The sequence below is a fragment of the Fulmarus glacialis genome, unplaced genomic scaffold (genome assembly GCF_000690835.1).
Source record: "Fulmarus glacialis isolate BGI_N327 unplaced genomic scaffold, ASM69083v1 scaffold19091, whole genome shotgun sequence".
Lineage (NCBI taxonomy): Eukaryota > Metazoa > Chordata > Aves > Procellariiformes > Procellariidae > Fulmarus > Fulmarus glacialis.
The window spans coordinates 1632-18616 of record NW_009192331.1 but is presented as its reverse complement, the minus strand read 5'-3'; the positions used below and the strand labels follow the sequence as shown (position 1 = coordinate 18616).

Below are 16985 nucleotides of genomic sequence, written 5' to 3'. Positions count from 1 at the left end.
AGTGTGTGTAAATCGGTGCAGTCTGAACAAAGCCGCAGCAGCAATTGCTTCGCTGTGGGATATTTGGAGGGGATCTCGCTAATCTGTGCGCGTCGGCTAGTGTTGAACAGAACCAAAATGGAGAAGTTGGTTCTGACTTAAAAAAATAATGTTCCCTTCTCCCTTCCCCGCAGCCCCAGCCTGCAGGGCTGGCATCAGACCATCCGCAGCCAGAAATAAGGCTGGTTTTTTTTTTTTTTTTTTTTTTTTTTTTTCTCTGTTGAGAAGGGAAAGTTTTGCAGTTGGGTTTAGGAGGGAGGGAAATCTGCCTCGGTGATTTTTACAGCGCCGTTTGTGGTTGTAATCCTGGGAGATTGATGAACGAAAGGGGTCAACAAGATGCACCTCTACTCTAGCTGCCAGGAGAGCGGCAATCTTACTTTACTGCAAGGAACCGTCACCAGCTGGTGGATGAACCGAGGTCCCCTGTGCCTCAGACACTTTGGTCCTGCGTGGAGCTGAGCTCGGTGGGGCTGCGAGCCTGTAAAGGCTCGGTGTGCCTGGCTTGTGTGTGGGGAGCACCGTGGGCCCGAGCGCTGCTCTGCAACGGGGTCAGGAAGCAGGGGATATGCTAAGGATTGTTTGACAAAAAGCAGAAGTGTCACCGGAGGAAAAAAGAAACAAAACAAAGCCCAGCAAGGGAAACCGTTCTCCTGTCGGCTCCCACGAGAACCTGTGCCTTGCTCTCCGGAACAGCCGTAAAATTGCAGGGAAAACAAAGGTGGTATTTTGCGATGGTGGGTGAGGGGTGGGGATTAGGTCATGCAATGGGGGGGATCCGAGTCTGGCTGCGCTGTGAGTGAGGACTGCAAAATCCCGGGTCAGACATGCCGCTCACAATGCGAGCTGAGTGGTGAAGTTTCTGTCTCCAGTCCTCTTGCTGCCGTGTCTGTGTGCTTTCTAACGCTCCGGCTGCGATCAGGATTTTAGAGTCTTTCATGCAGTTTTATCTTTCCCTTCCCCCCTCCCCGCTCCTTTTTTCCTCGTAATGGCAAGTTAGCAGCAGTTTGCTGTCATGCTGGAACTATTCCTGTCTAAGTTGTCCTCTCTTCTGAGTTCGGATCATCCTCAACACCCCCAGAATCTTTTCAATGAAAGAACGTCTTCCTCTGAATCCAAAATGGGCTCTCTTCCCTCCCTGTCTTCTGCCATTATCCTCACGCACCAGCTCTTCCTCTAGCTAGTGGTATTGCCAGCACCGTGGCCTAAGGCCAAGGGAGTTAGACAAAGCAGTCCTTGCAGTTGCACATATCGCATTCAGAGTGATATGACTGCAAATGGCCCCCTCCTTTCTGGAGCTTAATTCTGGATTGAAGGAGATTGCTTCTCTATTGTGCTTAAATTAAATGCCCCTCAGCCAGGAGTAGAAATCCTAGGTTTGCTTCCAAACCTGGGGTGAAGGACCCCCCCGCCCTGTCCTGCAGAGGAGAGGAAAACAGGAAATCTGTCCCTTTTGGCCTGAAATCAGCCCTGCAGAAGCCTCTCTGTATGAATGCTGAATATTTTGGTCTCGGCCGACGGAGGGCTCTGGCCAGCTGTGGATCTCACAGGGATTTTCCTCCGGGAGGTAATGCTGCTTCCCTGCAGTGCAGGGCTTCTGGTGCAGGAGTATTTGGAAAGGCAGTGTCGACTCAGCTCCTGGAGCTGCGTCCTTGCTGCAGAGCTAACTCCTTTCAAGTTTAGACTGAGAGTGGCCACTCTGCAAAATCATGTTTAAACTGCATTCAGTAAGTGGATCAGTGAGATGAAGCAGTTGTGGTTGGTGGGTGACTGTGCTCTGTTCTTGCAGGGGAGCATGTTGGGGACTCAAAAACCTGGACTGAAGTCCTGAGGGAGAGGAGCTGTTCGGGGGGGAGGAAACATGGGGAGGAAGCCTTCGTGGGTTGTCGGCAGATTTGGGGATGACTGCGGGTGAGGAAAATGCAGCTGCTCCGCAAGTGACTCAGGATGCTGGAAGCATCTGGGTGCTTGCTCCTCTGCCTTACACCAGGCTGAGGGAAGAAGAATGTGTTGTTACAGCAGAATTTGGTGCCTATTCCTCTTCCCTGTTGCCCAGGTCAGTGGTGACGCTTGGCCCAGGGTGTTTTGTCCAAATTATCAGTCACCTTCCTGGAGGGCCTGTGCTCTGGGAATTGGGCCCCTGTGTGTAGCACCTCAGACTGTCAGTTCCAAACTGTGCTTGGGGACCCCTATTTAATCTCCTGCCCAAGCACCTTTTCTGCCTGGGTGGCAAAAAGGCGCTCTGTTAGGGACCTGCGATGCTGTGGCTCTGCCTTCCCAGCCTCACCTGACCCTGCAGTGTCCCAGGGGAACCTCTGTTACCCTTTCTAAACAGCCATGTTTTGATTTGTTTGTATTCTCTTGTTTATCATACTGAATCCTGCGAAGTAGTTTCTTCCTCGTCTGTCTTGTGTTTCATATTGTTTGACTCTATTTCTCTGTAAGAGGGCCAGCTGCTGAGCTGAGGTGAAGTAGAGCATCTCCATTGACTTCAGTGGAACCAGAGAGAGTTACACCAGCTGTGAACTGGTCTGTAGTTTGCCTTTCCCCTTGTTTCCATGTGTTTTCTGGCTCTGCGGATATTCACCAGCATTCCTATTTTGTTCAGAGTATGCACAGGTCAGAGAAAAGTAGTTTTAAGATACAGAAGCCAGCAGAAACAGCTTGGGATTTTCCTTTAGTTTTATTCTAATTCTTGCAGAAATGTCTGGTTTCAAGACAAAACTCTGTTCCTGCAATAAAGCTTAAAAACTGTTGTATGTAGGATCTGGAAAAACAAATTCCAGCAGACTGTGACAAGGGAAGGAGCTGCGTCTTGGCTCTGCATGAACAAGTGGTGACCTGTACAACAGGTACTGCTGTAGCTGAGGACCAACAGGGCTGTCAGTGCACCTGCCGCACCTCACAACAACCAGAAGTTTCTTGGTGAAAAGTGCAAATTCTCACTGAGAGGTGAAATGAAAATAGTTTCCCTAACTGGGGCTGTAGCTTGCAACTGGAGAGACCGATTTCATTCAGTCCTGAGAAATGATAGCAAGCACACTAGGCCATTCCTTATATTATTAAGACTGCAGTGCAGACTTGCATGAGCAAATGGCTTGCTTGTCGCCCTTTATAGAGACAGCTTATGTTTGATATTGTCCATATTGAGAGGTTGTTTTTGGAGTGGGAGTACTGGAAAGAATACTCTTTGTAGGCAGAGCAGAAAGCAAAGTGCTCATGCCTTAGCAGAGGGGATAATTTCTAGGAAATACATTCCCCCCTCCGATTCAAACTGAAATTTGCTGGTTCCCCGATTTCTTGAAGTCCATGTGAAGTTAAAAATGATCTGAAAAGAAGCACGCTAAACATGTTTCAGAATTAGCAATTTTCAGGTGGACTTGTTTGGACAGATAGAAAACTGGCATTTTTGGCTTTGACTACCTGAGTATTTAGCTTCAGAGCAATGGTATAGTTTTCACAATCAGCAAATCTCCTCATCATTTGCACCCATCACATGTTGGTTGAGTTGCATGGTTTTGGTTCATGCTAACTTGATTCCTTTTGGCTAAAAGTAAACCAGAAGCTCTGCTCCAGTTGTGCAACACTGATGCTTCATTCCTTAGTGGGAACACAAGCGTCTAAACCAAAGATTGGGCAGCTTTGAACCATACCCACGATACAGACACTTAGTCTGGGGGACCAGACTAAAATCTAGTCTTAAGTCGCACCCACTCACCCCAACTACATGTGGTGTACATGTACCAAATGCTTTCATCTTTTGATCCTTTCCTGTTGTGCCAAATAACTTGCTCGTGTAGAAATATCCTATGTCTTAAGCTAGAAAAGAAGAATGGTGGGGAGTCCAAGTGACTGTCTTTTGTTTTTCTGATTTAAAAAAAAAAAAAAGGCGGAGGGTAGGAAGAGGAGATATAAAACATGACCGTTTAGCCACATGGAAAAATTAAATAGAACGAGAGTACTAGGGGAAAGGCCCAGAGTGTGATAGATCAAAAGAGCAAGGCCTCTGGCTGTTACGATAAAGAATGTCCTAGTTCTTGAGAACGTATTTATGTGTGTGCGCTCTGGATTTTTTTAAAAGGAGATAGTTTTATTCAAAGAAAGGTCTGTTTCTACCACGAGGGCTGTTTAAGGGGGAAATATTGGGTGAAAATACAAGGAATATTAGGAATGTTTTGTGCAAATGAGGATGGGGTCCATTATTTTAAATTAAAAATTTATTGGAAGGTTGAGGGAAATGGGGGCTGTCTGTTTTTGCTCTGGGTTGGGAACTCCTGCAGAGTTCAGTGTGTGGCTTGGTTATGCAGTAGATCTGCTTGTGTAGACATGCATGCGGTGTCCCATGGATGGCAAGGAGTTCTTGTTGAACTTAAACCAAAGTGCATAGAGGGCTAAGGAATCAAATATTCTTGTAGTCAGCCAAAACACTACAACTGTGATTCAGGTTGTGTTCAGATACTTGCTGCAGAAATGGGTGTGCTGGTTGAAGATGTTACTGCTCCCCTTGTGCTTCAAGATGCCTTGCAATGTACGTTGGCAGAGCAGCTTACATGAACATTTCTCATGTGTTTTCTTGCAAAGTTGTCCGGTTTAGGACACAAAAATTTATATCCTCTCAGTTAAAATATTCCAGCCTGGTTGTCTCATACCGCATACTGTCAGGAATCGAACTGCCATCATCTGAAGCAGATGAGGAATGTCCTCCAGTTGTGTGGCAGAGGCAGTAACCCCCAGCACCGGGCTTTATATAAAGAGGTGATGGCTGCTAGCCATCTAAACAGCAACAGCCTTTATGTTGCAAGCAACCTCAGCTTGAAGAGACTGTGAAATAGAGGTAGAAGCAGTAGATTTCACAGACTATACCATGTACCTTGGATAAACTCCAGGCTACAAGTATTTCTTCTTATGTGCTGTCATATTCATGTGTAGAAAGAGTTTGTAAAATGGCAGGAGTTTACCTGTGCAGTTTTATAGGATCTTACAAAGTACAGGGTAGTAGAGAAACACGTATCCAATGGGGTTGGCTCTTGGCTTGTCTAAGTCAGTTCTACATGAGTAACTCGGTGAGTTGAGTAAATATTCCTGATTTTACTTTGCTGCTTGTGAGAGTAAAACAGGGTGGCAGTTGAGCTGTGTAGATGCCATGGCATCTGCTGGGAGTGGATCAGGTGAATGTACCCCAGCGTTCCTGCTCCCATTGCTTCCTTGCAGGGTGCACAGTAAGCTGCCTTCCCAGTTATTCTTCCCGCAAGCAGCAGCAATAGAATTAAGAATTAAAACTTAGATCAGCAAATTGGTATCATTGCTCAGGCTTGGAGACAGTAGCAAAGGAGCTGAAGGGATCCCTACAAACATATCAGAAATTAATGGCAAGATTCCTGGTCAGTGGGAGTTTAGGCAAACAAAGATTGTTTCTAGATCCTTTGTCTCCCAAGGTGTTAATTTGGGCTCAGAGAGACTGCTGGAAGGAAGAGATTTTGACACAAAAATCTCATTTCTGTTTGCTGTATTGTTAGCCCCCGCCCCCCAATTAATAAAGATCGATTAACAAGAAAATCACTATATTTTTGTGGGGAAAAATGCTTCTGGCAGTCTTCTGTTTGAATACAGAAATAAAAGACATTGTTGGCACAAGAATAAATGGATATATAAGAGGTTTTGTGTACATTTAATTAGGAAAGTGGAGGGAGGAAAGTGTGTATACTAATTCAGGTTTTAAACAGCAGCAAGCACTAACAATTTGGGATGTGATACAGGGTGTCACTTAAATTCAGTACCCAGCACACTCCCCTTTCGATTCTGTCAGTTCTTAACTGTCTTGTCTCCATTGTCATTTTAACGTGAGAGAGCAAGCCTCAATTTAGATCCCCGCTCCTTTTTTCTCTCTAGTGAATACCTAATCATCACACTGATTTTTGACTGGGTATTGACTCTGGGACTTCCTGGCCTAATTTTTCATGCTAACTATAATAGCAATAGCTGGTGATTATTTTTTTTTTTTTTTTAATCTGAGATATACAGGATGTTCAGACATGCAGATGTATTTTGGGTTAATTGAGTAATAGTCATCCAAGACCCAGGGCTTCTCCGTGAGATTAACATACAAAGTGATAGGTCAAAAAGCTCAAGGTCCGTTAACCCTGTGAGGTACTAATACCCCCACAATTAATTTCATTTTCATGATTGCATCGTCTTAAATTGAGGTGAAATCAAGGATTTTTCATTTTTTTTCCCCCTCCAGCGGAGTTTGACTGGCACAAGTTCTGACATGGGTGTATGGAGGCTGGTACCATGGCCAACTCAAATCCTTTTCTTTGTTCTCTGGGCCTGCTGCTGCTGATAAAGTGGTCGGCGCATGGCATTATGTCTTATTACATTTTTGATGCAGACTGCAAAGAAACGGGTAAACTCACCATGGTTACCACGATCTGTCATTTGGCAGGGCATGCCGTACTCAGCAATGGCCTCTAGTGTCTGCAGCACAGCTCTGCATATGTCGTGGGTACAGTAGACAATACAGCACCCCTGGCTGCCGAGGCGACGCCACTCTACTGATCTGACTGCTAATTCAAATCCGGAGCGATGCTCCAACTCCGGCGGCAGGTTCTTACTCATAGTTGCCTACTGAAAGTTCTTGTTTGTTTTTGTCATTCAGTGTTGACCGAGTCACTGTTGGATTCAAGCTCCCATGCTGAGAACAACTACTGTCCACTGCAACGCCGTATGTTGCTGGATTTCACATCTGTGAAACTTTCTCAGTCAGCCCCTAGATTCGCTGCTTTGTCTTGGCACATCGCGTTTCTAGTAGGGTTTTCTTTCTTACCTAGACATACGCTGCTGTGTTATTTTGTACAGACCAAGCACGTGTCATTGCTGAAGCCAACATAATCTGATCACTAAACTATCTGTACTATATTATCATTAACCAATATGGTGGCGATAAATTGTTTTTTGTTTCGCATGGGCTGCAGCTAAAGTTTGCTCAGTGGGTAGAGCAGGATTCCTGAGCCTGGTCATCAGAGTCCTTGCCTTAATTCTGAACCAGTTTGGAGCTCTCCGGTCTTGTATGTGACTGCTTGCAATAACAGTTCAGGAACAAGTCTTTGCAGGATGAGTCTTTTGTTTTACTGTACATGAGGAAAAATCGCTTAAGTCTTTCTCTGCTTAATTGATGTAATTAAACCTTCTTACCTTGCCGCACAAGGGGCTCATTAATGTTTTTGAAGCATTTTGAAGTCCTTGGAGGAAAGATGCGGTTTGCTGTTCTGTCATGTTTGATAACTGTTGAAGTTCAGTCATCTGGACTTGAAATACTGACTTGAATTGTACATACAGAAATCTTACAATTGTGCATGTATTTTGAGCTGATAATGTGAAGAACTAATTGAGAGAATAGCTGACAACTGTGGTGTTCCTTCACAGTGCCGTACTCTACGGGTCTGTTTAGTTTTTTGGGGTTTTACTAGGCTTTAGCAAAATGTGAAACCTTAGCAATGGAAATGCAGATTGTAATGCCATAAAATTTAGCAGCTTTAGTTAAAGACAGAGAGAAACCTTGCTTTTTTTAAGGTGACCTAGTGACCAGCGCAATTTAGCTTTTTTAGGATTTCACATCCGCTTAAGTAGTTAAAATTAAGAACACACTCTCTTCTTGTAATGAAGACAACACCACAATGATATCCTGTGATTAATTCTGAAGTGCAAAGAGACTTCCCAACTGAGGACAAGAGTCTGTTCCAGTATATTCAGCAGTGCCTTTTACAGTGTAACTGCTGGCTCTTTCTTTTTGTAGTGAGGGGAAAATATGAATGAAATCACTTGCAACTTTAAAACAAAGCTAGAGATTTATATAGTTCTGAGCCCCAGTGACTTCTAGCATCAGTTTAATTTAGATTTAAATGAAGGCTGGTAAATGAGATCTGTTCCTCATAAGAAAGACAGTTGGGAATTTTCAGCAAAGGAGTTTGTAAGGGGGAAGATTTTTTCAGACAGCAGGCAGTCTGTGTCTGTGCCTACAGGCAAAGACAGCAGCATCAGTGGATGCAGGGGCACTTCAGCTGCAAGAGTGAACAAGTTGAATGGTGTAATGCTCCTTTAGTCCTGAGTGTACAGTCCATAATCAGCAGGTCCTCTAACACCGTTGTGAAATAGGCAGCATAATTAAGCCCCCTAAGAAAAATCTAAAAGTTGTTTCTCAAACCCAAATTCTTACCGGTGGGGGACAAGGGGGAAGAAGTGTTTTGATTGTTCATTTCTGGAGCAGTTTGGCAATGGTCACATTAGAGTCTGTTTCTGTAACTCTTAGCTGACTCAAAACCCTGTAGATCTGAATGTAATCTTTTATAACTTTAGAAAAGTAACCATAACCGGAAGTGATGTTATTTTTCCTTTGGTTTACTTATATAGCACAATATGACTGGCTAAAAATGTTTGTATCACACAGAGAGGAATAATGGTAGCACTCTTCGCCTCCGATGTCGTACAATGAGCAGCAGATCTGATATACCTCAACTGACTGTTCCCTATGAATAGTTTTGGCATTGGCTGAAAATAGTACTGAGGGTAACTTGCATTGACCATGTGATGACACTTTGAGTTGCAAAATTACTTTCAGATAACTTGCACTGAAAAAGTAAAAATAGTACAGTACATTAGACTCATCTATGTGGAATGTATATATGCAAAAATAGGGCTCCTTAATAGTTACAGTTTGTCTAGGCAGAACAACCTGTCATGCTACACTCTGTTTCACTTTTAGGCAAACAATTTGTACTGATAATGTTGCAGGCCGTGCTATTTTCAAATGTACAGCAAACGTTAGAGAAGCATTAATTTAACCATTCTTTTCCTGACAAATAGCGTGACTCTGAAATGGCATTAGTGGGCTTAGACAAAGGTGAGAGAGGTCACAGCTTTAGAAAAAAGTGATCTAAAATGTGTCCCAGTGTAACAGACTAATTAATCTTTAGATAATAACATTTTTTTTTTTTCTTTTACAGCTGGGAGCGTTCACTCTCCCTCCACAAGTATGGCAACATCTGCGCAATACAGACAGCTTCTAAATGACTATGGACCCCCATCTCTAGGCTATACACAAGGGATGCAGGTACCGCTCTGCTTGTTGTTTTTCTTTAATCCGATCACTGACCCTACGTTTGCGTAGTAGCATGGATTGTGGCCTGTAATCTGAGGTGTTCCTCCCTCCCACCAAGATGTGAAATCAAACCCAAATGGCAGACTGATTCATCGCACGTGTCTTGGGATCAAATTAGACTAAGCAGAGTGCTGAGTGAGATTGGTTACTAATTAACTGTTAGTCCCATCTCTTCTGAGTCACAGTGAAACGAGTCTTGAGTTATGTTCTGATCATAAGGGCTCTAACGTATTTCAAAATTATTTGTTAGAAAATGAATATGTCTATACTGTTTTTCTTTGGCAAATTTATACTCTAAAATTTAGTCTCATGAATTTAGTCTCACTCTATTCATGCTGTATTTGATAGATTTCAAAATTATTTGTTAAAAAATGAGTATTTTTATACTGTTTTTCTTTGGCAAATTTATACTCTAAAATTTAGTCTCACAGACAGTCCTATGGGCTGCTTCAGGAATCCGGCGGTAAACTTTCTGTGAAATGTATTTTGACTTCATAGGATTTCCCTTATCATATGGCCAGTTTTGTTTATATCTGCTACTCACTCTCCTTGCCTAGCTAACTTCTCCACAAAATACACACCTAAACATTGAAAAAGCAGAAAGAGAGTTAAATAAGCAGTTCTCAGTTTGCTGTTCTTGCAGGACGGTTTTAACTTGTGTCCCACCTAAGGTCCCAATCTTGAGCTGCATCCTTCCAGTTGATCCCAATTTTTGAAGAGCACGTAGCATTGTGTCCAACTGTAGCCGCAACTGCAAAAAGAAAATCATGTTTATATAATAAACCTGAATTTTTTTTTTTTTTAAATAAAAAAAAGTGGCTTCCAGGGCTATTTCTGGTCCTCCATGAATTTCCAGTTGCTGTTGTTGTAATTGTTTTGTTTTCAGCAGTATTTAATTGAGATTAATCTACTTTCAACTACAGGGTACCAGCAGCAGTCAAGTACCGCAAAGCAAATATGCAGAACTTCTAGCTATCATAGAAGAATTAGGAAAAGAGATTAGACCCACATACGCTGGGAGTAAAAGTGCGATGGAGAGACTAAAAAGAGGTAATGTTTAAATTTATTAAAAAAGAAAAAGTTGTGTCACATACACTTCGTGCACTGACTACTTGTATTCAGCTTCATGACAACTGTTTCCTTTGAAAGGAGACAGCTGTCTTGAGCTCATCATTAAACTAAACAAGCAACTGAAACCTTGGGATACTCTATTCATGCTGTATTTGATAGATAAACCAGTGACCAAATGTGTTTCATGTGCACAAGGGGAGTTTCAGTTAATAATTCAAACCTTATTTCTGAACCCTTAAGGTGTCTAATGGGTACGTGCTGCTAGGTTGCTGGTGACTTACTTGCCCCTTCAATTTCCTTTTCTTGCCAGTCTCCAAAATATACAACCAAGCATTGTTTACTTTTTCTCGTATACATCACCCATCTACTTGACCCAAGAGTCTTTACTGAAGTGCATTTTGCCTAAAGAAATACTACATTGTGGTAATTCACACTGAGGCTGGTGGAGAGAAGAGCTGCAAAAAAAAAAAAAGGTTGTCAGTGAAGGCCGTTCAGACTGAGATGTCAAACACACCTTCCTCCTCTGTGTAGAGTGCTGGGCTGCTTAGGCTCCATTACCTGGTGTCAAGTGGATGTCATTAAGAGTCCACTAGTAAGGGACATAGAAGCTTTTAGGCCTGGCTGATGAGGTCTCTTTAGCTTTGCTTTGTCAGCTAAAAGGGGTAATAAATGCCCTTTCCTTGCAGAGTAAAAGAAACCCCTGCATGCCCCGCTGCTGACATCAGCTTGACATTGTCCTCTGCAGGGGACATGGGAGGGATATTTCTGAAGGAGCAGAGGGACATTCCACTGCTCCAGCTCCTGAAATGACCCTGAAAGGCCATCGACAACAGTTGTGCTGGCAGTTCTGTCCTTTGCCAGTATAATGTAGTTACTTTTTCCTCCCTTTCCTTGGTCCTTGTGCTGAGTTTGGCTCATGCATTCATCTCTGAATGGGAATGTTACTGTAACAGACTAACTTCACCACCTTGCAAATCCCCCTTACATTTACCCAAGACTACAAAGCTTTATTTAAGGCTCAACCATTACAGGAGAGTAATATATCTGCCATGACATGCAATAAAATGACTAGTAGCTGTTCTGGGAAAGGATGCAATAAAGTCTGCTGATGAGTGGTAAGTGGAATCTGGCCCAGCTAAAATCAATGTTGCTGGAGTCTCTCTTTATTGCATTGCCTGAGTCAGTATTAATAGATCATGAATGGCAATAGGCTAATGGAGACAACTTGAGAGAGACCGGGAGAGATGCAGACATTCTCTGAACTGAATGATTCAGTTCGGTGAGGAGTTGTTGTTTTGCTGCTTCTTGCAGTGAGTATTTAGTTCGTGGGCTAACGTAGGTTTAAGATTCAGTGCGGCCACTGTGACTTGCCAGTGTTGCAAAGAATCCCAAATAAATACTTTCTGCTGCCATCTTTTGGTCACAAACATACCTCTCTTTTTTTTTTTTTTCCCTTTTGGGAGCCTAATGGCTGAAGGAGCATGGGCAAGTGTGAGAGCAAAAGTGATTGAAGGTAGCCACGTGACTGCAGCCTCCATGGCCATGCGGAGGTTATTCCTGAATAAAGTCCCTGTCCCCAGCTCCACCCGCTCCTAAGCACAGAGGCTACTGACCTTTAAAATTGGCCAAATTCCCAGTGTTGTACATAATTCAGGGTAGTTCTGCTGCATAAACTGGGCGTCCTGCCACCAGATCCAGGTCTAATGCACTGCTTTGAGTACGTGTTTCTGCATCCCACAGTTGCTTTACTTGTCTGTACCCGTCAAGTCCCAAGTCAGTAGTCCTTGGATGTAAAGGCCGTTGCTGTGATCTGGGCTAGCAGCCTTCTAGAAAGAGAATCCATTATCTCTAAATAGAGATTAAACCTCATCTATTGCCTTACTGTCCTTTCTCCACCTTGTTAAGGAGCATGATTGAGCAGAGAAATCATCTATCTTGTCCTGTAAGTAAAATAGAACCTCGTTTGTTGTAGAAAAATCTGTCCTTCTTTCATTTTAAAATCTATCTCAAGTTCTGTTCTTTCAGCAGCTCTGTGAACATGAATCTAGATTTAGTTCCAGGATTAAGAATCAAGGTCCAGATTGCTGGAACTCAAGGCAACAGGACTGGTAGTGGAAAATTCCACATTATGTCTATCAGATGAGAGTAGATATGGCAGCATGTAAAGTGGTGATGATTTACACTGGGAGCTGAGCCAGTGTTAGGAGGTAACTTTTTGCACACACTATAAAAAATTTCTTATTATTCTTACAAGAGATACAACTTGTGTTTAAGCAGTATTATGAAGGCTTGGATTTTGATGCATCCTCTCCGAGGAGAACTATCCCAAGGTATTAAGACTTTTAGAGCTTGCTAAAATGACTCCCCAAATAACTTTGTATTTTTTTTCTCTCCACTGTAGCAAAATAAAGTAGGTAAAATGATTTTTTTTTTTATTTTGTGTTAAGTCTCTGATTTTAAATAGGCCTGTACTGCACATTAAGATACACCTGTCACTGCAGACCTACAAATCTTACCATGCTCTGATTCCTGGTTTAGTCCCTTTTCAATTTATGATGCCAGTTTGGGAAAACAAACTTAAGTTTAGCAGCAGCTGATGTTTGGGAAGCGAGGGATCTCTCCCTTTTCTGAGGCATGCTGTGGTAGCCTTGGCAACTCGGGACAGAAATACGTAAACCTTTCTCTGGACTGTCATTGCAAGTGTGACCTGAATGAGATGATTTAAAATACGTACAATTCTTTTGCAGGCATTATTCATGCTAGAGGATTAGTTCGGGAATGCTTGGCTGAGACGGAACGAAATGCAAGATCCTAGCCCATTAATTCAGTTGCAAGATTTTCCATCTCTTAATGAAGAAAAAGTAACACTTATTCCTTTTGACTCTTCAAACATTCAGACAAATTCCTTTATTTTGAATGTTTTACCTTTCTTGTTTTGCCCTTACAAAAATGTATAGTTAAGACTGAGAAGACAAGGATTTTTTCAACTTACTGAGGGGTTGCATTTTGTAAAGACGTTAAAACTCCCTAAAATGTTTCTAAAACATGAAAACTGAACTGCATGCAGAGGAATGCTCTTTCTCTCCCAGGCTATATTTCAGTTCTCTTCTTATCCAGCCACAGTCTCATTCTGTTTTTTTCCTTTGACTATATTCACTTAACCCCAAACTGTCAATCTTTCAAAGTTTGACATAAGCTCTAAGGATTTTTTTTAATAAATGCAGAATAGCATGCTGTACCTAGTAGTCTGCTAAGTCACAATTTGTCATACAGCATAGACCCTGCTTAGAAATAACCTTCCCCTTCTCATATTTTTCCTTTTTTGTTCGTTTTGCATAAACATTTGCATGACTGTTAGTGCTTTGAAGTCCATTTAAAGTGCATGAGTTATATGGAAAATAGGGAAACCTATTAAATAATAACAAGGTCCTGGAAAGCTAATTTCTACATTAAGGCTGGAGATTTCAGTTTAAAGTTTGCAAAAAAACGAAAATTCTGGATAAATTACTAAAACTGTTATTTGCATCTTTGTATGTATTTATTACTTGACGTAATAAAGCTTATTTTCATTAACAGTTTGTATTAAAACTATGTACAGTCAGTTTAATCAGATTCATATTCCATGAACAATAACTCTAAACAGATAAAGATTTAACCTTCATGCAGGAGGCTCAAGTTCAGGAACAGACAAGGGAACAGGCCTGCAGATTGCTGGAGAGTTTCCATCCGTGGTACAGTCCAGATGCTGTCGATCTCTGTAAGAAGACGTGTCGTTGCTTGTAGTCTCCATTGCTTTCAAAATACATACTGTGGCTTCAGTTCTTGAAGCGCTCTCCCTTCACTGCTGAAGGTGAGAACTTGGTGGCGGCCGGTGAGGGTGCTGTGCAAAAATTAAAGAGAAGTTCTGTTTAAGCAATTAAGAGTTCTTAACAGGATCAAAATAGGAAAGTATACTTCACTAGTGGTTCCAAAGTAACAGTAACAAAGGAAAAGCAGCTGCATGTATTTGCACAAAATGGGAAACTGTCAAAATGAGTGAAGATACCAAAATGCGCAAGCTTAACTGCAGCACAGCATAAACATAATAAATGACTGTCATTCACTATTGTACAATCAAATCTAAGTCCTAAGATAGGATATCTGGGATATCTAATACATATGGAGCTATGGATACTTGAAGAAAATACAGTATTAAGAGGCAAGGTTAATTACTTCACAGCTTGGATCAGCTGGATTCTGTTGCCTTGGGAGGCAGCTTCCAGCGCATGTTGTTCTTTCTCTGTAATGGCCCGATTTTACCTTTGAACTGGAAGAACACGACTGACCAACCCTCACTTGCAGGACTGCCTTCCCCTCCAATGCTCATCGTCACTCCAGGTAAGATTTATAAAGCTTCTTTTTAAACTTCATTCAGAATTGAGTAGGACAGAGCATTTGTTCAGCTAACAGATCTGAAGGAAGCAACCAGTGACCGGTGTCTCTTCCATCAGCATGTCTGTTCACACCATCAGAACCACTGTCTAAACCTGGTCACTGTTTATAAAGGATTTATGTCAGCAGAGGCATTCCCTGAGTAAGGATGGAAAGTTACAACCTTTTAGGGCTGTTCTCCTTATGTGTTGGAACTCCTACGAAGCATCATAAGGTATCATCCAGGGAGAAGGCGATCTATTGAATTTTTTTTTGTCTATATTAACAATGGTGGAAAGTTTATAGTTCCTTTTAACAAGGATTGGTTTATCATCTTCTGTACTTGGCAGAAAAACTGATTGCTAAATGTGATTAATGAGATGATGGCAGACAGAAGTAGGAATACATGACTGCTTTTATCACTTCGGTTTTACAGTAATAGCAGGTCACTACTCAGTATTTCAGTTGTGCTTATGAAGCCCTACATCATCTGTTAGTTTGAAAACTGTGTTTAGGTATAACGACAAACGTTTCCCTTACCCTACTAGGGCAAGTCAGTATTTCACACATTTATTTCTTATCCAGTTGTTGCATCTCTTTAAAATGCTTTTTCCTTTCTAGGTTTTCCTTTGCTCTTCTTTTTTTCTCTTGCTTCTTCCTCTCTGATGCTTTCTTCTCTTTAAAAATATCACTATCTTCACCTTTGTAGAAAAGGTCAACTTTTTCCTGCAGGATTTCTCTGGCTATCTTTCGGTTCTTCTCCACTGATCTTGTTTGATGACACTGAAGAAATATAATAGGACATTTTTACTGGAACTTTAACCTGTTTATTCTTCTGCTTTCCCTTTCAGTCTACATATTCCTGCCATTGTAGTAAAGAAACTCCCCTCTCCCCCAAGCCAAGAGCATCCTCCTGCCAAGAACTGGAACTTCTGTATCCAGGTGATATATTTTGGAGAGGCTGTCTAATAATTATTTGCTACTGTGACTTGTCAGACTGGCTTTTGCATTAATCTTTAATTCTGTCAGCGAACAAGATTGCTTCCATATTACCTTGGAAAAGCTTTTTCTGAGTTTAACTTAACTGTGTCTTCCCCTTGTGATAAGGAAGCAAAGATTAATTTCAAAGTATTAATCCGCAAGAAGTAGGCAAGAGCAATGCTGAAAAAGAATGCAAAGTGAGTATAATCAATTTGTTAAGGAAGACATTCTAACTAACTCACAAGAGGGATAGGAATGTGACAGCTGCCGCTGAAAGGCAACTACAATGAAGATACATTTTATTGAAAACTACAAAATAGTACTGCATGTCAAAAGCCAGGAAGATCAGCTATGACCCCAAGTTTATTTATCTACTGATAGCCAAAACTGCTTCTTGCTGAGATTCTTTATAATACATACAAACTTACCCTCCATGACATTTGCACTGTGATTGTGCTTTACTATGAAAGGAGACTTGGAAAACATGATGCAGTTTGTGACTTAATGAAATAAAATATAATTACCTTTACTACAATCCCAGATGGAATATGCTTCAAGACAACACAGTTGTTTGTCTTATTTGTGGCTTGACCTCCTGGGCCATCACCTCTTACAAACTGTTCTTCTAATTCTGCCTCAGTTAGTTCAAGGAGATTGAAAGAGTTCTTCTTTCCTGCTGCCTGAAGTAAGGGCAGTCGGGGCAGAAAAAATTGCTGCTTCCTCAAAATCCATGGTCTCCATGATGGTGTTCGTACTTCTCTCAGTAACAATGTAAAATGAAATAAACTTGAAACATTCATACAGAATTGAGGACACAGTTTCTCTGGAATGAAACCTGAAACACAGGTGGGGAATGGAGTCTGCCATGAGAATCCTTGTTTTAAGATTATCTAGTTTAGCTGCACGTCTTGAGCGATATTTTGATGCTCAGATGTATTTTCAAAGATATTTGAACCCGTTTCATAGGCATTTGCCTTGAAATATTTACCATTCTGAATGGAATTTCGGTTGTCATTGCAATTAGGTTTCTTAAAATAGTCAAGATTATTATTTTGTTGTTGAAAGCGATCTGGAAAACAGTAAGTAAGTTAGTACTCCTACCAACACTTGGAAAATACTAAAGATATCTAAAAAAAAAAAAAAAGGAGAGAAAAGAGAGGGTATTTCTGTCTTGCAGTCTGACCTGTACCGTCTGACTGGGAAGCCTTTGTGGACACTCCACTCATGCCCAGGTTGCGTCTTGCTGGCAACAGTACCTCCAATGCACATGTCGACACATGCTTGAACTACATCAAGGGAGGGCAGGTGAGGGTGCAGGAATCCTCCTCTG

The 16985-nt window shown here is 41.8% G+C and overlaps 2 protein-coding genes across 3 annotated transcripts; one reads left to right on the top strand and one right to left on the bottom strand.

Moving 5' to 3' along the window:
* Positions 1-645: 645 nt before the first annotated feature.
* On the top strand, positions 646-13852 carry CDK2AP1 (cyclin-dependent kinase 2 associated protein 1). Of its 2 annotated transcripts, none has more exons than XM_009587044.1 (4): positions 646-760; positions 9039-9145; positions 10117-10243; positions 13012-13852. In XM_009587044.1, exons 2-4 carry the CDS (start codon positions 9068-9070, stop codon positions 13077-13079), a joined length of 273 nt encoding a protein of 90 aa, XP_009585339.1. In that variant the 5' UTR covers positions 646-760; positions 9039-9067; the 3' UTR covers positions 13080-13852. The 2 variants fall into 2 exon arrangements, with proteins under 2 accessions (XP_009585339.1, XP_009585338.1); XM_009587043.1 differs by lacking the exon at positions 646-760 and adding an exon at positions 8911-8935.
* A 1392-nt stretch (positions 13853-15244) lies between these two features.
* Positions 15245-16455, bottom strand: LOC104083536 (chromosome unknown open reading frame, human C12orf65). Its single transcript, XM_009587042.1, has 2 exons — positions 16180-16455; positions 15245-15457 (listed from the first exon to the last, which is right to left on the bottom strand). The coding sequence occupies exons 1-2, from the start codon at positions 16453-16455 to the stop codon at positions 15245-15247; spliced, it is 489 nt and encodes a 162-aa protein (XP_009585337.1).
* Positions 16456-16985: the final 530 nt, after the last annotated feature.

Bases quoted from the DNA above. Each gene is read 5' to 3' on its own strand.
- CDK2AP1 (XM_009587043.1), top strand. From the start codon at position 8,911: ATGGCATTAGTGGGCTTAGACAAAG. The intron at 9,146-10,116 runs GTACCGCTCTGC...TTTCAACTACAG, and splicing joins GCTATACACAAGGGATGCAG to GGTACCAGCAGCAGTCAAGT. The intron at 10,244-13,011 runs GTAATGTTTAAA...ATTCTTTTGCAG, and splicing joins GATGGAGAGACTAAAAAGAG to GCATTATTCATGCTAGAGGA.
- LOC104083536 (XM_009587042.1), bottom strand. From the start codon at position 16,455: ATGAATGTTTCAAGTTTATTTCATTTTACATTGTTACTGAGAGAAGTA. The intron at 15,458-16,179 runs GTAATTATATTT...ATATTTCTTCAG, and splicing joins CATCTGGGATTGTAGTAAAG to TGTCATCAAACAAGATCAGT.